At 47.8% G+C, this 20024-nt stretch overlaps 1 protein-coding gene across 1 annotated transcript in view; it reads right to left on the reverse strand.

Annotated features, from left to right (window-relative positions):
- creb5b (cAMP responsive element binding protein 5b) overlaps positions 1–20024 on the reverse strand; it is an 83762-nt gene that overhangs the window by 5036 nt on the left and 58702 nt on the right. The window contains exons 7-8 of the mRNA XM_038985495.1: positions 5545–5937; positions 1269–1496 (exon numbers count right to left, since the gene is read on the reverse strand). Coding sequence (XP_038841423.1) covers positions 1269–1496; positions 5545–5937 — 621 coding nt within the window. The remainder of the gene's footprint in view (positions 1–1268; positions 1497–5544; positions 5938–20024) is intronic.

Consider the following 20024-nt stretch of genomic DNA (forward strand, 5'->3'; position numbering starts at 1 on the left):
TTGAAAGAACATCAAACACATTGAAAGTGTTTGGTCTTCATGATCTGAACTATAGATAAGCAGAGACGTGTGGATGAAAGGAAAACAACCATTGGTAGAGTTGGAGAAAGAAAGAAGGTCTGGGTTGGAGATGGGTGCTACCTAACTTTTACAAGAGTTGAGCAGCATTCAATTCAATTCACTAAACTTGATTTAGAATGCTGTACACAGTGGTGCAGGCACGTACACAGATGGAACTCTAGGGGTGCAGGCACGTACACAGATGGAACTCTAGGGGTGCAGGCACGTACACAGATGGAGCTCTAGGGGTGCAGGCACGTACACAGATGGAGCTCTAGGGGTGCAGGCACGTACACAGATGGAACTCTAGGGGTACAGGCACATACACAGATGGAACTCTAGGGTTGCAGGCACGTACACAGATGGAGCTCTAGGGGTGCAGGCACGTACACAGATGGAGCTCTAGGGGTGCAGGCACGTACACAGATGGAGCTCTAGGGGTGCAGGCACGTACACAGATGGAACTCTAGGGGTACAGGCACATACACAGATGGAGCTCTAGGGGTGCAGGCACGTACACAGATGGAACTCTAGGGGTGCAGGCACGTACACAGATGGAACTCTAGGGGTGCAGGCACGTACACAGATGGAACTCTAGGGGTGCAGCCACGTACACAGATGGAACTCTAGGGGTGCAGGCACGTACACAGATGGAACTCTAGGGGTGCAGGCACGTACACAGATGGAACTCTAGGGGTGCAGGCACGTACACAGATGGAGCTCTAGGGGTGCTGGAGCATCTGCCCTTTTGCCCTCTTATGAAAAAAAGGTCCCTTTTGATTAAAATCAAATCAAATTTTATTGGTCACATACACATATTTAGCAGATGTTATTGCAGGTGTAGTGAAATGCTGTTTTTTCAAACAAATGACTTTTTATTAAATGTTTAGTGTCTTTTCAGGGAAGGGGTCAGCTGCGGGTCACCCCTGTCAGTAGCAGAACAAGTGTTTTCACTCTGAGCACCTGCCCCATCAAAGGTGTGTGGCCCTGCAGTGGAGAACTTATGTACTACATCTCCCTGCTTTTTGAACATAAAAGTCTAATGTGAAGACCTACAACACGTCCCAAATAGCACCATATTCCCTATATAAGCTCACTACTTTTGACCAGAGCTCTATTGGCCCTATGGGCCCTGGTCAAAAGTAGTGCATTAAATAGGGACTAGTGTGGTATTTGCGACATAACCATCTAGTCCACATATATCCTACCAGAAGCTGCATGTTGGTCTGGGTCAGCTCTTCAGCCTTCTTCTCCAGTGACACCACCCATACTTTCCTCTTCTGTCTGCATCGCGTGGCCGCCGCTCGGTTTCTCTCCAGAAACTTCCGCCGCCGTTCGTCAGGGTCCTCGTCCACCGTCCGCCTGCGGCGCCCACCGCTAGGGGTCGGAGACTGCATCGTCTGGCTCGGCTGCATCTGCTGGGCCGCCGGGGACAACTAGAGAGAGAGAGAGAGAGAGAGAGAACGAGGTCACACACACAAAGGGAAAGGAAAAGGAAAGGGGGATACCTAGTCAGTTGTAAAGGGGGATACCTAGTCAGTTGTACAACTGAATGCCTTCAACTGAAATGTGTCTTCCGCATTTACAGGTCACTAAGAAGGACTTCAACCATGTCTCATTTCCATGTTTCGTCTACTCTAACATCTCATGAAAGTCTTAACCTAGCTGAATTGGTTGTACCCTCCTGGTTCTATACTTCTACTCTACCTGTTTAAAGTCACTATTCACAGTCCCTACTCTACATGTTTAAAGTCACTATTCACAGTACCTACTCTACCTGTTTAAAGTCACTATTCACAGTCCCTACTGTACCTGTTTAAAGTCACTATTCACGGTCCCTACTCCCTACTCTACCTGTTTAAAGTCACTATTCACAGTACCTACTCTACCTGTTTAAAGTCACTATTCACAGTCCCTACTCTACCTGTTTAAAGTCACTATTCACAGTCCCTACTCTACCTGTTTAAAGTCACTATTCACAGTCCCTACTCTACCTGTTTAAAGTCACTATTCACAGTCCCTACTCTACCTGTTTAAAGTCACTATTCACAGTCCCTACTCTACCTGTTTAAAGTCACTATTCACAGTCCCTACTCTACCTGTTTAAAGTCACTATTCACAGTCCCTACTCTACCTGTTTAAAGTCACTATTCACAGTCCCTACTCTACCTGTTTAAAGTCACTATTCACAGTCCCTACTCTACCTGTTTAAAGTCACTATTCACAGTCCCTACTCTACCTGTTTAAAGTCACTATTCACAGTCCCTACTCTACCTGTTTAAAGTCACTATTCACAGTCCCTACTCTACCTGTTTAAAGTCACTATTCACAGTCCCTACTCTACCTGTTTAAAGTCACTATTCACAGTCCTACTCTACCTGTTTAAAGTCACTATTCACGGTCCCTACTCTACCTGTTTAAAGTCACTATTCACAGTCCCTACTCTACATGTTTAAAGTCACTATTCACAGTCCCTACTCTACCTGTTTAAAGTCACTATTCACAGTCCCTACTCTACCTGTTTAAAATCACTATTCAGAGTCCCTACTCTACCTGTTTAAAATCACGATTCACAGTCCCTACTGTACCTGTTTAAAGTCACTATTCACGGTCCCTACTCTACCTGTTTAAAATCACTATTCACAGTCCCTACTGTACCTGTTTAAAGTCACTATTCACGGTCCCTACTCTACATGTTTAAAGTCACTATTCACAGTCCCTACTGTACCTGTTTAAAGTCACTATTCACAGTCCCTACTGTACCTGTTTAAAGTCACTATTCACGGTCCCTACTCTACCTGTTTAAAATCACTATTCACGGTCCCTACTCTACATGTTTAAAGTCACTATTCACAGTCCCTACTCTACCTGTTTAAAATCACTATTCACAGTCCCTACTCTACATGTTTAAAGTCACTATTCACAGTCCCTACTCTACATGTTTAAAGTCACTATTCACAGTCCCTACTCTACATGTTTAAAGTCAATATTCACAGTCCCTACTCTACATGTTTAAAGTCAATATTCACAGTCCCTACTCTACATGTTTAAAGTCACTATTCACAGTCCCTACTCTACCTGTTTAAAATCACTATTCACAGTCCCTACTCTACATGTTTAAAGTCACTATTCACAGTCCCTACTCTACCTGTTTAAAGTCACTATTCACAGTCCCTACTCTACATGTTTAAAGTCACTATTCACAGTCCCTACTCTACATGTTTAAAGTCAATATTCACAGTCCCTACTCTACCTGTTTAAAATCACTATTCACAGTCCCTACTCTACCTGTTTAAAATCACTCTTCACAGTCCCTACTCTGCCTGTTTAATGTCACTATTTACAGTCCCTAGTCTACCTGTTTAACGTCACTATTCACAGTCCCTACTCTACCTGTTTAAAATCACTATTCACAGTCCCTACTCTACCTGTTTAAAATCACTCTTCACAGTCCCTACTCTGCCTGTTTAATGTCACTATTTACAGTCCCTAGTCTACCTGTTTAAAGTCACTATTCACAGTCCCTACTCTACCTGTTTAAAATCACTATTCACAGTCCCTACTCTACCTGTTTAAAATCACTATTCACAGTCCCTACTCTACATGTTTAAAATCACTATTCACAGTCCCTACTCTACCTGTTTAAAATCACTCTTCACAGTCCCTACTCTGCCTGTTTAATGTCACTATTTACAGTCCCTAGTCTACCTGTTTAAAGTCACTATTCACAGTCCCTACTCTACCTGTTTAAAATCACTATTCACAGTCCCTACTCTACCTGTTTAAAATCACTATTCACAGTCCCTACTCTACATGTTTAAAATCACTATTCACATTCCCTACTCTACCTGTTTAAAATCACTATTCACGGCCACTTCCCTAAAAACAAAATTATGCCCATGCCAAGTGCCCTCCCCCTCCCCACCACTTCTTCCCCATCTGAGGGCGTCAGTCAGTCAGTCAGTCAGTCAGTCAATCAGTCAGTCAGTCAGTCAGGAGCAGGTGGGTGGGTGAGTGAGTAACTGGACTGATTTACAGAGCAGCCCTGCTCGCCTTGTTAAAGAAGTGTCAGGACACCGTTTTCCACCGCCCACCTCCACTCAGCCTAACCCTCACAGACACACAGTCAGAAAGAGCCTGCTTTGCTTTCTAAAACCCCTCAGTATGCCCACTGACTGGTCCTGACATATACTTGGCATGGGTCAAGTGCTTTCAGTCCTCAGATCATTACTGTTTTCAGGAGGATGGTGGAAAGTACCAGTTGCTTTGATGGCGGCTGTGTGTACAGCCAGTGTTGTTGTAATGTTTTACTGGTACAGAAGGATATATTTAGAACATACATGGGAGGGGTCCTAATGGCTCAACAGTCAAATGTACATTAATGGTCTTAGTTAACCTTTGACCTTATTGTAATTTACATCACTAACTTCCATGTCAACATCACAACATCAGTCCTGGGACAAATGTTTGAATCAATGTCAAATATAGGTGAAAACCAAAGACAATAACAGTATGTATTGTTAGTTGATGCTAGGCTGTGTGTTTGTTCTGTCAGCTCTCCATGACTAGTGCTAATAACCCAGGCCAGTCTTATAGGCTTACAACACCTGGAACATGTTGTGACCACTGGACTGACAGACTGAAGCCCTGGTCTGTACATTATCCTAACCCTACAACACCTGGAACATGTTGTGACCACTGGACTGACTGACTGAAGCCCTGGTCTGTACATTATCCTAACCCTACAACACCTGGAACATGTTGTGACCACTGGACTGACTGACTGAAGCCCTGGTCTGTACATTATCCTAACCCTACAACACCTGGAACATGTTGTGACCACTGGACTGACTGACTGAAGCCCTGGTCTGTACATTATCCTAACCCTACAACACCTGGAACATGTTGTGACCACTGGACTGACTGACTGAAGCCCAGTATATATGTTATAGCAACCTAACAGAGTAAAGGCCTAAACTCCCCAAACGAGTGCGTGTGAGGTATTTAAGATTAAGGGTGAAGCCCTGGAGCCCAGACAGTTTACAACCTCCAACTGACCCTCCTGACCACTGAGACTGATCTGCAGCTGACCAACCTCAAAGGAAAAACTGACCTTTGTGTCTGTTGCCAGGTACCTCTTCTTGGCAGTATGGCCACGGCCCACGGCTGAAGGAAAATGTGTCTGACCAGCCCCGGCGCTTTACAGTGAATTTGTAATGTCATTTCCTCTACTGCATTTAAACCAAACCACTAATGGCTGTCTGTCTACCAGACTGTTAAAGTGCAGGACTGAACTGTTATGGTTTGGGTTAAAGTAGGTGCTTTTGGCTTCACATGTGGTTTTAGTAGGTACTTGCCATGCTTTGGTTTTGTGACAAACCTTCATAAACCTCTGTCTATACATGAATGGTTCTGATATTTACCTTCCTCTACCTCTGGCTCCGGTACCTATGCGTGGGGAAAGAATCACTTGTGAGTGCTAACCTGTGAATGTGACCCTGGTCCAGAATGAAGTGGAGGGTGGGGTGAGGTCTGGTGTGGGTGTCCAGGGTGGAGGTGAGGCGGGGGTGAGGTCTGGTGTGGGTGTCCAGGGTGGAGGTGAGGCGGGTGGGAGTTGTGATGGGGGTTGTGGCCCTGTGGGTGGTGGTGCCCGCCCTGGCTGTGGCCGCTGTGGTGATGGTGGGGGTGGTGCTGGTAGGCGTGGCTGTGGGGCGGAGCCGGCAGGTGCTGGTGAGGGTGGGAGGGGTGAAGGTGGTGGTGGCCGCCCCCCTGCTCCTGCTGCTGCCGCGATGACATCATTTCCATCATGTGACCCATGCTGTTCATGTTGCCGTTGGCGATGGCTCCCGGGTGGTGCGCGAGCGCCGCCTTCAGCCTCTGTATGGAGAAGAACAACAACATGGCCATGTTTCTATCATTCACTGGGATTAGGGACAGGAGTTCTTCCTGGTCAAGCCATGTGGCCAGGAAAAACTTCAGGCGCTTACTATTCCAGACCATAGAGTTAAATGATTCATCTCTTTAGGCCAGACTCTGTCTGTTTGACAGTCTATCATTGAGTTAACTGGCAACAGGTACTGTAGGTCAATTGAAAGTGTGTTGACTATTGACTGTGAGACGATACACTGCTGCATTCATCTTCATACTGTACATCCACATGTCACGGCTGAGGTACAAACCAGAGCTGAGCCTTGACAGCCCTCACCCTCTCTCTCTCTCTCTCTCTCTACTGCATTCTTACTTTCCATCTCACTCTTTCGCTCGCTCCCTTCCCTCTGCCTTCCTCTCTCTATATCCCTTTCTCTCAGTTTAGACAGTGATCTTGCTCTCTCTCTCCCTTTCCATCTCTCTCTCCTTTCCTCTCTCCAGGTCTAACGGATGAGGGCGTCTGTCTGTCTGTCTGTCTGTCTGTCTGTCTGTCTGTCTGTCTGTCTGTCTGTCTGTCTGTCTGTCTGTCTGTCTGTCTGTCTGTCTGTCTGTCTGTCTGTCTGTCTGTATGTGAACCCGAGTCTGGTCTGTTCTATGTTTACTCATGGGAGCAGGTTTGTTGCTTTAACCGTGTGGTCTACTTAAGACTCACTGAGAGGCTCTGAGAACTGGCCAAGATCTGCGACCAGAGAGGGAGAGAGCGAGAGAGCGAGAGAGAAAGAGAGAGAGAGGGGAGTGAGAGAGGCAGAGAGATGGGGGGAGGAGAGAGAGAGAGAGAGAGAGAGCGAGAGAGAGAGAGAGAGAGAGAGAGAGAGAGAGAGAGAGAGAGAGAGAGAGAGAGAGAGAGAGAGAGAGAGAGAGAGAGAGAGAGAGAGGCAGAGAGATGGGGGGGAGGAGAGAGAGAGAGAGAGAGAGATGGGAAGAGAGAGAGAGAGAGAGAGAGAGAGAGAGAGAGAGAGAGAGAGAGAGAGAGAGAGAGAGAGAGGGGACATTGAGAGAGACAGAGAGATGAGGGGAGAGAGAGAGAGAGAGAGAGAGAGAGGGGACAGTGAGAGAGGCAGAGAGATGGGGGGAGAGAGAGAGAGAGAGAGAGAGAGAGAGAGAGAGAGAGAGAGAGAGAGAGAGAGAGAGGGGGGGGACAGTGAGAGAGGCAGAGAGATGGAGAGAGAGATGGAGAGAGAGAGAGAGAGAGAGAGAGAGAGAGAGAGAGAGAGAGAGAGAGAGAGAGAGAGAGAGAGAGAGAGAGAGAGAGAGAGAGGGGACAGTGAGAGAGGCAGAGAGATGGGGGGAGAGAGAGAGAGAGAGAGAGAGAGAGAGGGGACAGTGAGAGAGGCAGAGAGATGGGGAGAGAGAGAGAGAGAGAGAGAGGGGACAGTGAGAGAGGCAGAGAGATGGGGAGAGAGAGAGAGAGAGAGAGAGAGGGGACAGTGAGAGAGGCAGAGAGATGGGGGGGAGAGAGAGAGGGGACAGTGAGAGAGGCAGAGAGAGAGAGAGAGAGATGGGGGAGAGAGAGAGGGGACAGTGAGAGAGGCAGCGAGATGGGGGGAGAGAGAGAGAGAGAGAGATGGGGGAGAGAGAGAGAGGCAGAGAGATGGGGAGAGAGAGAGAGAGAGAGAGAGAGAGAGAGAGAGATGGGGGAGAGAGAGAGAGAGAGAGAGAGAGAGAGAGAGAGAGAGAGAGAGAGAGAGAGAGAGAGGGGACAGTGAGAGAGGCAGAGAGAGAGAGAGAGAGATGGGGGAGAGAGAGAGAGGGGACAGTGAGAGAGGCAGAGAGATGGGGAGAGAGAGAGAGAGAGAGAGAGAGGGGACAGTGAGAGAGGCAGAGAGATGGGGGGGAGAGAGAGAGAGAGAGAGAGAGAGAGAGAGAGAGAGAGAGAGAGAGAGGGGACAGTGAGAGAGGCAGAGAGAGAGAGAGAGAGATGGGGGAGAGAGAGAGAGAGAGGGGACAGTGAGAGAGGCAGCGAGATGGGGGGAGAGAGAGAGAGAGAGAGATGGGGGAGAGAGAGAGAGGCAGAGAGATGGAGAGAGAGAGAGAGAGAGAGAGAGAGAGAGATGGGGGAGAGAGAGAGGGGGGACAGTGAGAGAGGCAGAGAGATGGGGGGAGAGAGAGAGAGGGGACAGTGAGAGAGGCAGAGAGATGGGGGGAGAGAGAGGGCTTTTCAAGGTGCTCTTGTATTCCTGGTGTTTACCAGTCCCACCACACCACTCCTCAAGTGTCTGTTTGTTTGGGCAGACACTTAAAGAGACAACCCCCAAGGAAAGGGAAAAATCACCCACTCAAATCCGAATACAAACATACAAGTTCCAAAACATGTCTGCTGCACTCACTGCACGTCTGATCTGCTGAGAACTAACTTAGTCATAATGTTAAAAAAAACATGTCTGCACCTTTTCATTTTTCTGTTCCATTTGGGAGGAGGTTTTGGAATAACAGTGTGAGAGAGTGTTGAGTCTGGGATTGCCACTATAATGACTGTAGTGGATTGGCTGGGGCTTCATTCTGAAAGGTGCTCAGTTAACATAAAGAGGACCTGTACTGTAGCTTTACGGTACTGTTAATGGGATTTTCATCATTGGCACAAAATCTATAAACTTACTAACTAAAATTGTCAATCCATTCAATTCAGTTTTGTCAGTCTTATGTTGCCTGCTAACTCTCCATCTCCTCTCTCTCTCCATCTCCATCTCCTTTCTCTCCATCTCCTCTTTCTCTATCTCCTGTCTCTCTCCATCTCCTGTCTCTCTCATCTCCTGTCTCTCTCCATCTCCTGTCTCTCTTCATCTCCTCTCTCTCTATCCCCTCTCTCTCCATTTCCTGTCTCTCTCCATCTCCTCTCTCTCCATCTCCTGTCTCTCTCCATCTCCTGTCTCTCTCCATTTCCTGTCTCACTCCATCTCCTCTCTCTCCATCTCCTGTCTCTCTCCATTTCCTGTCTCTCTCCATCTGTTTTCTCTCTCCAATGTCCATCTCTTCCTTTACCCCTCTCTCTCTCCCTTCCCTATCTCCCCCGTCTCACCCCCCACCCCTCTACCTCCCAGCTGTTGTCAGTCAGTCAGTCCAGTCTGTCCAGGTCTCCTCCAGGCCTCCTCCTCCAGGCCTCCTCCTCCAGGCCTCCTCCAGGCCTCCTCCCCCAGGCCTCCTCCAGGCCTCCATGTCTCTTTAACAACCTTCACATTCATGATTCCCTGGGTCACCACGCCAGAGAGAGAGAGAGATAAAAAGCACATCAACCCTCTCCTCCTCCTGCCTCCCACACCCCTCCCTTCCTCACTCCTCTCTCTCTCACCCTCCTTCAGGGGAACTCTAGCTGTCTCAGATGAAGGATTGATGCACGCAGCACGCTCCACACGCCACAGTAACATCTTAGCAATGTGGAAAACAAAACAACAGTATCTCAGGTATTTGATGCACACAGCTGGCCTGCATAGTTTACGATGTAGGAAGTTTTGAGTGACAAGTATGGGCCATTCATCATATCTAGGTTGTCATGTACTGTAGCATCCCGTTCTATGGGACCAGTGAAACCATTAGCCTGTTAAGCCTGTTTCAGTCTGTTCCTGGCACAGCCATAGAGTTTATATCTGCCTGTCTGGCTCTCATCTCATACTGTACTAACAAGGAACCACCTGACAGCATAGGGATTTATATCAAAGGTTAACCAATGTCATGGTCCTCTCAGCAGTGTTTCCTATATTCATTGGATAGATCAGTGCTACCTGATATTACCTTCATAGATCCTACTGCTGTCATGGTTCCTGTTCTTTATATCACCTTCATAGATCCTACTGCTGTCATGGTTCCTGTTCTTCATATCACCTTCATAGATCCTACTGCTGTCATGGTTCCTGTTCTTTATATCACCTTCATAGATCCTACTGCTGTCATGGTTCCTGTTCTTTATATCACCTTCATAGATCCTACTGCTGTCATGGTTCCTGTTCTTCATATCACCTTCATAGATCATACTGCTGTCATGGTTCCTGTTCTTCATATCACCTTCATAGATCCTACTGCTGTCATGGTTCCTGTTCTTTATATCACCTTCATAGATCCTACTGCTGTCATGGTTCCTGTTCTTCATATCACCTTCATAGATCATACTGCTGTCATGGTTCCTGTTCTTCATATCACCTTCATAGATCATACTGCTGTCATGGTTCCTGTTCTTCATATCACCTTCATAGATCCTACTGCTGTCATGGTTCCTGTTCTTCATATCACCTTCATAGATCATACTGCTGTCATGGTTCCTGTTCTTCATATCACCTTCATAGATCTACAACACAGTGGGTTAACATACCACAGAGACCAGACTACAGAACAGTGGGTTAGATCAGGTCTGTCTAGACTACAACACAGTGGGTTAGATCAGGTCTGTCTAGACTACAACACAGTGGGTTAGATCAGGTCTGTCTAGACTACAACACAGTGGGTTAGATCTGTCTGTCTAGACTACAACACAGTGGGTTAGATCAGGTCTGTCTAGACTACAACACAGTGGGTTAGATCTGTCTGTCTAGACTACAGCACAGTGGGTTAGATCTGATCTGTCTAGACTACAACACAGTGGGTTAGATCAGGTCTGTCTAGACTACAACACAGTGGGTTAGATCAGGTCTGTCTAGACTACAACACAGTGGGTTAGATCAGGTCTGTCTAGACTACAGCACAGTGGGTTAGATCAGGTCTGTCTAGACTACAGCACAGTGGGTTAGATCTGTCTGTCTAGACTACAGCACAGTGGGTTAGATCTGTCTGTCTAGACTACAGCACAGTGGGTTAGATCAGGTCTGTCTAGACTACAGCACAGTGGGTTAGATCAGGTCTGTCTAGACTACAGCACAGTGGGTTAGATCAGGTCTGTCTAGACTACAGCACAGTGGGTTAGATCAGGTCTGTCTAGACTACAACACAGTGGGTTAGATCAGGTCTGTCTAGACTACAGCACAGTGGGTTAGATCAGGTCTGTCTAGACTACAGCACAGTGGGTTAGATCTGTCTGTCTAGACTACAACACAGTGGGTTAGATCTGTCTGTCTAGACTACAACACAGTGGGTTAGATCAGGTCTGTCTAGACTACAACACAGTGGGTTAGATCAGGTCTGTCTAGACTACAACACAGTGGGTTAGATCAGGTCTGTCTAGACTACAACACAGTGGGTTAGATCAGGTCTGTCTAGACTACAACACAGTGGGTTAGATCTGTCTGTCTAGACTACAACACAGTGGGTTAGATCAGGTCTGTCTAGACTACAACACAGTGGGTTAGATCAGGTCTGTCTAGACTACAACACAGTGGGTTAGATCAGGTCTGTCTAGACTACAACACAGTGGGTTAGATCAGGTCTGTCTAGACTACAACACAGTGGGTTAGATCAGGTCTGTCTAGACTACAACACAGTGGGTTAGATCAGGTCTGTCTAGACTACAACACAGTGGGTTAGATCTGTCTGTCTAGACTACAACACAGTGGGTTAGATCTGTCTGTCTAGACTACAACACAGTGGGTTAGATCAGGTCTGTCTAGACTACAGCACAGTGGGTTAGATCAGGTCTGTCTAGACTACAACACAGTGGGTTAGATCAGGTCTGTCTAGACTACAGCACAGTGGGTTAGATCAGGTCTGTCTAGACTACAACACAGTGGGTTAGATCAGGTCTGTCTAGACTACAGCACAGTGGGTTAGATCAGGTCTGTCTAGACTACAGCACAGTGGGTTAGATCAGGTCTGTCTAGACTACAGCACAGTGGGTTAGATCAGGTCTGTCTAGACTACAGCACAGTGGGTTAGATCAGGTCTGTCTAGACTACAGCACAGTGGGTTAGATCTGTCTGTCTAGACTACTACACAGTGGGTTAGATCTGTCTGTCTAGACTACAACACAGTGGGTTAGATCTGGTCTGTCTAGACTACAACACAGTGGGTTAGATCAGGTCTGTCTAGACTACAACACAGTGGTTAGATCAGGTCTGTCTAGACTACAACACAGTGGGTTAGATCAGGTCTGTCTAGACTACAACACAGTGGGTTATATCAGGTCTGTCTAGACTACAACACAGTGGGTTAGATCAGATCTGTCTAGACTACAACACAGTGGGTTAGATCAGGTCTGTCTAGACTACAACACAGTGGTTTAGATCAGGTCTGTCTAGACTACAACACAGTGGGTTAGATCAGGTCTGTCTAGACTACAACACAGTGGGTTAGATCAGGTCTGTCTAGACTACAACACAGTGGGTTAGATCAGGTCTGTCTAGACTACAACACAGTGGGTTAGATCTGATCTGTCTAGACTACAACACAGTGGGTTAGATCAGGTCTGTCTAGACTACAACACAGTGGGTTAGATCAGGTCTGTCTAGACTACAACACAGTGGGTTAGATCAGGTCTGTCTAGACTACAACACAGTGGGTTAGATCAGGTCTGTCTAGACTACAACACAGTGGGTTAGATCAGGTCTGTCTAGACTACAACACAGTGGGTTAGATCTGTCTGTCTAGACTACAACACAGTGGGTTAGATCAGGTCTGTCTAGACTACAGCACAGTGGGTTAGATCAGGTCTGTCTAGACTACAGCACAGTGGGTTAGATCTGTCTGTCTAGACTACAGCACAGTGGGTTAGATCAGGTCTGTCTAGACTACAGCACAGTGGGTTAGATCTGATCTGTCTAGACTACAACACAGTGGGTTAGATCAGGTCTGTCTAGACTACAACACAGTGGGTTAGATCAGGTCTGTCTAGACTACAACACAGTGGGTTAGATCAGGTCTGTCTAGACTACAGCACAGTGGGTTAGATCTGTCTGTCTAGACTACAGCACAGTGGGTTAGATCTGTCTGTCTAGACTACAGCACAGTGGGTTAGATCAGGTCTGTCTAGACTACAGCACAGTGGGTTAGATCAGGTCTGTCTAGACTACAGCACAGTGGGTTAGATCAGGTCTGTCTAGACTACAACACAGTGGGTTAGATCAGGTCTGTCTAGACTACAACACAGTGGGTTAGATCAGGTCTGTCTAGACTACAGCACAGTGGGTTAGATCAGGTCTGTCTAGACTACAGCACAGTGGGTTAGATCTGTCTGTCTAGACTACAACACAGTGGGTTAGATCTGTCTGTCTAGACTACAACACAGTGGGTTAGATCAGGTCTGTCTAGACTACAACACAGTGGGTTAGATCAGGTCTGTCTAGACTACAACACAGTGGGTTAGATCAGGTCTGTCTAGACTACAACACAGTGGGTTAGATCAGGTCTGTCTAGACTACAACACAGTGGGTTAGATCTGTCTGTCTAGACTACAACACAGTGGGTTAGATCAGGTCTGTCTAGACTACAACACAGTGGGTTAGATCAGGTCTGTCTAGACTACAACACAGTGGGTTAGATCAGGTCTGTCTAGACTACAACACAGTGGGTTAGATCAGGTCTGTCTAGACTACAACACAGTGGGTTAGATCAGGTCTGTCTAGACTACAACACAGTGGGTTAGATCAGGTCTGTCTAGACTACAACACAGTGGGTTAGATCTGTCTGTCTAGACTACAACACAGTGGGTTAGATCTGTCTGTCTAGACTACAACACAGTGGGTTAGATCAGGTCTGTCTAGACTACAGCACAGTGGGTTAGATCAGGTCTGTCTAGACTACAACACAGTGGGTTAGATCAGGTCTGTCTAGACTACAGCACAGTGGGTTAGATCAGGTCTGTCTAGACTACAACACAGTGGGTTAGATCAGGTCTGTCTAGACTACAGCACAGTGGGTTAGATCAGGTCTGTCTAGACTACAGCACAGTGGGTTAGATCAGGTCTGTCTAGACTACAGCACAGTGGGTTAGATCTGTCTGTCTAGACTACTACACAGTGGGTTAGATCTGTCTGTCTAGACTACAACACAGTGGGTTAGATCTGGTCTAAGGTCTCTGTCTAGACTACAACACAGTGGGTTAGATCAGGTCTGTCTAGACTACAACACAGTGGGTTAGATCAGGTCTGTCTAGACTACAACACAGTGGGTTAGATCAGGTCTGTCTAGACTACAACACAGTGGGTTAGATCAGGTCTGTCTAGACTACAACACAGTGGGTTAGATCAGGTCTGTCTAGACTACAACACAGTGGGTTAGATCAGGTCTGTCTAGACTACAACACAGTGGGTTAGATCAGGTCTGTCTAGACTACAACACAGTGGGTTAGATCTGTCTGTCTAGACTACAACACAGTGGGTTAGATCAGGTCTGTCTAGACTACAGCACAGTGGGTTAGATCAGGTCTGTCTAGACTACAGCACAGTGGGTTAGATCTGTCTGTCTAGACTACAGCACAGTGGGTTAGATCAGGTCTGTCTAGACTACAGCACAGTGGGTTAGATCAGGTCTGTCTAGACTACAACACAGTGGGTTAGATCAGGTCTGTCTAGACTACAGCACAGTGGGTTAGATCAGGTCTGTCTAGACTACAGCACAGTGGGTTAGATCAGGTCTGTCTAGACTACAGCACAGTGGGTTAGATCAGGTCTGTCTAGACTACAACACAGTGGGTTAGATCAGGTCTGTCTAGACTACAGCACAGTGGGTTAGATCAGGTCTGTCTAGACTACAGCACAGTGGGTTAGATCTGTCTGTCTAGACTACAACACAGTGGGTTAGATCTGTCTGTCTAGACTACAACACAGTGGGTTAGATCAGGTCTGTCTAGACTACAACACAGTGGGTTAGATCAGGTCTGTCTAGACTACAACACAGTGGGTTAGATCAGGTCTGTCTAGACTACAACACAGTGGGTTAGATCTGTCTGTCTAGACTACAACACAGTGGGTTAGATCAGATCTGTCTAGACTACAACACAGTGGGTTAGATCAGATCTGTCTAGACTACAACACAGTGGGTTAGATCAGGTCTGTCTAGACTACAACACAGTGGGTTAGATCAGGTCTGTCTAGACTACAACACAGTGGGTTAGATCTGTCTGTCTAGACTACAACACAGTGGGTTAGATCAGGTCTGTCTAGACTACAACACAGTGGGTTAGATCAGATCTGTCTAGACTACAACACAGTGGGTTAGATCAGGTCTGTCTAGACTACAACACAGTGGGTTAGATCAGGTCTGTCTAGACTACAACACAGTGGGTTAGATCAGGTCTGTCTAGACTACAACACAGTGGGTTAGATCTGTCTGTCTAGACTACAACACAGTGGGTTAGATCAGGTCTGTCTAGACTACAGCACAGTGGGTTAGATCAGGTCTGTCTAGACTACAACACAGTGGGTTAGATCAGGTCTGTCTAGACTACAACACAGTGGGTTAGATCAGATCTGTCTAGACTACAACACAGTGGGTTAGATCAGGTCTGTCTAGACTACAACACAGTGGGTTAGATCAGAGGTGCTGTCTCTCTCTCTCTCTCTCTCTCCGCCTGTCTGTCTGTCTGTCTGTCTGTCTGTCTGTCTGTCTGTCTGTCTGTCTGTCTGTCTGTCTGTCTGTCTGTCTGTCTGTCTGTCTGTCTGTCTGTCTGTCTGTCTGTCTGTCTGTGAGAGTTGGTCAAATGGAAGTGTGAGTGAGGCAATCAATCACATAACTGGTTTGTGAAAAAAAGCAAGCACCAAAACCAATGGTGATTCTGGCCACTGTATCTGTTGCTTATAACAAAGCATCATTAGATGTGTATTTACTGTCTAGACCCCCTTACTAAATGTACACTACACCTAACAGATAAAAAGCAGTCTGAGATCACATCACTAATATTCCCCAGACTGCTGACATGGACATCTTCCATGTGGCTCTACTGTCTGAGGAAGTCATCTGACCCTGACAGGCCACCATAACACCTCCCCATTCAGCCTTCAACCTGTCAATCAACACCCAGACCTGGGGCCCCTCCCCTGCGATAGCGGGAGCCAATCAGGCTGGGCAGCTGTCCGCCTATCTTCCACCACTCAATCATAGCAGCCAATCTCATGTCCTGAGCCACGTTCCCACAGAGGCCAGAGCAGAGACCCAGGCAGTGGAATGTGACTGCCCCATCCACCACTGTCTGCTCTGCACTGCACTGCAGACCCACTAATGTGCCTGTCTGGGGCTGGGGGAAGGGGTATAGGACTGGGAGGTGAGGCTGGGGCTGTGGCTGAGGGTTGGGGCTGATGTTGCCTGGCTCCATGCCAGCCAAACGTCAGGGGAGTGGGGGATAGAGGGGTGGAGGGAGAAGAAGCGGGGGAGTGGATAGCTTCCAGTCTCCCCTCCACTCACAGAGAGAGAGAGAGAGTCAGCCTGGCCTCGGGGCCCAGCAAAGTGCTCATTTATCAGCCCTGTATTGTGAGAGGAGTCCAGCTGGCAGGGCCGCCTCTACTATCTATCTGGCTTTTAACTGAATTAACCTCCATCAGGAGGAGAGGAGAGGCCGCAGGCTGCCTCCCGAACGGCACCAAATAGTATATTTATAGTGCACAAGGGCCCAAGTCACAATAAGTGCACTCTAAAGGAATAGGGTGCCATCTGGGATACAGATCCAGTGTGTCACAGTCAGGCAGCTGTACTGTAGCTAGTGGAGGCAGGTCAGAGAGACAGGGTTAAAACACAGTGCTAGCTACACCCGACACACACAGCCTGTAACCATAACAACAGACACACTCACTACAGAGAGAGTTGAACTCACGGAACTCATAATCAAGCAGTACATTGTACCAGCCACAGCTGAGAGTAGCCACACAGCAGAGAAGAGAAGCACTGATTGTGGTACGTAACAATGGACTTCACCTACGATACAGTCAGTCTGAGCTGTAGTTCTACAACACAAAAGGTTCCACTGCACATGACGCTACTAAACACCGGTCTGTAGGATTCAAAAACAAAGCATCTAAGAGAACCAGGCAGGGATCTGTGAACCAGGCAGGGATCTGTGAACCAGGCAGGGATCTGTGAACCAGGCAGGGATCTGGGAACCAGGCAGGGATCTGGGAACCAGGCAGGGATCTGTGAACCAGGCAGGGATCTGTGAACCAGGCAGGGATCTGTGAACCAGGCAGGGATCTGTGAACCAGGCAGGGATCTGGGAACCAGGCAGGGATCTGGGAACCAGGCAGGGATCTGGGAACCAGGCAGGGATCTGTGAACCAGGCAGGGATCTGGGAACCAGGCAGGGATCTGGGAACCAGGCAGGGATCTGTGAACCAGGCAGGGATCTGGGAACCAGGCAGGGATCTGTGAACCAGGCAGGGATCTGTGAACCAGGCAGGGATCTGGGAACCAGGCAGGGATCTGGGAACCAGGCAGGGATCTGTGAACCAGGCAGGGATCTGTGAACCAGGCAGGGATCTGTGAACCAGGCAGGGATCTGTGAACCAGGCAGGGATCTGGGAACCAGGCAGGGATCTGGGAACCAGGCAGGGATCTGGGAACCAGGCAGGGATCTGGGAACCAGGCAGGGATCTGTGAACCAGGCAGGGATCTGTGAACCAGGCAGGGATCTGTGAACCAGGCAGGGATCTGGGAACCAGGCAGGGATCTGTGAACCAGGCAGGGATCTGTGAACCAGGCAGGGATCTGTGAACCAGGCAGGGATCTGGGAACCAGGCAGGGATCTGTGAACCAGGCAGGGATCTGTGAACCAGGCAGGGATCTGGGAACCAGGCAGGGATCTGTGAACCAGGCAGGGATCTGGGAACCAGGCAGGGATCTGTGAACCAGGCAGGGATCTGGGAACCAGGCAGGGATCTGGGAACCAGGCAGGGATCTGTGAACCAGGCAGGGATCTGTGAACCAGGCAGGGATCTGGGAACCAGGCAGGGATCTGTGAACCAGGCAGGGATCTGTGAACCAGGCAGGGATCTGTGAACCAGGCAGGGATCTGGGAACCAGGCAGGGATCTGGGAACCAGGCAGGGATCTGGGAACCAGGCAGGGATCTGTGAACCAAGCAGGGATCTGTGAACCAGGCAGGGATCTGTGAACCAGGCAGGGATCTGTGAACCAGGCAGGGATCTGGGAACCAGGCAGGGATCTGGGAAACTGGAACCAAATCAACCTGTCATGTATTACAGCAAACAAAGCAACTCTGTCGCAAACGAGAAGAGAGAAATATAGAACTAGAGAGAGATGAAGAGAAAGAGAGAGAAAGAGAGAGAAATATAGAGATAGAGAGATGAAGATAAAGAGAAAGAGAGAGAAATATAGAGATAGAGAGAGATGAAGATAAAGGGAGAGAAAGAGAGAAATATAGAGATAGAGAGAGATGAAGAGAAAGAGAAAGAAAGAGAGAGAAATATAGAGATAGAGAGAGATGAAGAGAAAGAGAGAGAAAGAGAGAGAAATATAGAGATAGAGAGAGATGAAGATAAAGAGAAAGAGAGAGAAATATAGAGATAGAGAGAGATGAAGATAAAGAGAAAGAGAGAGAAATATAGAGATAGAGAGAGATGAAGATAAAGGGAGAGAAAGAGAGAGAGAGATAAAGAGAGATAAAGATTCCCTCACCGTGATACAGGCCAGGTTCCCACTCTTCTACTCGCTGGTTTCATCTGACACAACTGAAGGACTTAGCTCAAACTGTCCCAGATCTAACTCAGCTCCACTAAGCTGGGCCCAAACTTATGGCCCTGGCAGGCTGCATCCGGACCCACAGTGACGCAAATGAACAGACCGACGGGCCTTCCACGGTGATGATCATCAGCAGGCTTGTGGTTACGTCCCAAATGGCACACTATTCCCTATATAGTGCATTACTTTTGACCAGAGCCCTATAGACCCTGGTCGAAAGTAGTGCACTGTAAAGGGAATAGGGTGCCATTGGGGACGTGTCCACTGTCTCTCCCAAACCCCTTCATCATGACCTCTAATGTACTGTAACACATGGTTGTGTTTGGCTCAGACTGTGCTCATCACCCAGACTTAACCACCACCTGCATAAACCTGTAATAACACACACGTTGGTTTCTCTCTCTCCCCGCGGCTACATGTAGCCAGGCCACAGAACAGTCATTATGTCAGTGCAGGTGTTGGCCTGTAGTGTTGGTAGTAGGTGTTCTGACAGCAGAGGATGGTAACAGTGTGGAGGAAGAGGACAACAGTCTGGTGTTTAGATTACCAACCCTGTCTCAAACTATCAGCCATATAATACATCAACAAAAAGAGCTGGTAAGATGGAAAAGTAATGATATAAATAACGATATATTCACCATTTATTAGGAGGGAGAATATAGACAGTAGTAATGAAATGACACAGGTTGTCAAGGTTAATTTGTCTTTTACCATTCAATGTTCCACATTGATAAAATGCTGCCACACAGATTAAACACCCCAGCTACTGGACTGAAGATGCTTTCTCCCAGACGGAAGAAGCCATTGACTGTCTGACCTCTAAACCCTGACCTCTGACCTCCTGTATCACCCCCCCCCCCCCCCTCTCATTAATGTGGTGTCATTAATGATATTTATTAATGCTGTCTTCCTATTTGACACCATCTCAGTCGGCCCGGTGTGACTGATGTCCGTGTGAGTGCTCTGGTCACGTCCTGAACAGCCACTCAGGTTTCCCCTGTTCCCTCCCTGGCCTGGCCAGATGACTTCATCACTATTAACCCCGAGAGGAGAACGCCAGAGCGGGGAAGAACAGGGACGAGTGGGAAGAGATGGAGCCTGGGCCGGGATGAGTCAATCAAACCAGATCAGGTCAGGAGGACACACTTTCATTCCTCTTAAGAGTGGAGCAGAGGGCTCTCTGGGGACCTGAGGCCCTTTGGAGTCGCCCGAGTCATCACTAGTTAGGGAACATTGAACCTAACCTAACCAGGCCTGTATGTGGAGTCACAGAACATTGAACCTAATCTATCCAGGCCTGTATGTGGAGTCACAGAACATTGAACCTAATCTAACCAGGCCTGTATGTGGAGTCACAGAACATTGAACCTAATCTAACCAGGCCTGTATGTGGAGTCACAGAACATTGAACCTAATCTAACCAGGCCTGTATGTGGAGTCACAGAACATTGAACCTAATCTAACCAGGCCTGTATGTGGAGTCACTTTTAAAGTGGT

The sequence above is a fragment of the Salvelinus namaycush genome, unplaced genomic scaffold (genome assembly GCF_016432855.1).
Source record: "Salvelinus namaycush isolate Seneca unplaced genomic scaffold, SaNama_1.0 Scaffold34, whole genome shotgun sequence".
In the NCBI taxonomy this organism is placed as follows: Eukaryota; Metazoa; Chordata; class Actinopteri; order Salmoniformes; family Salmonidae; genus Salvelinus; species Salvelinus namaycush.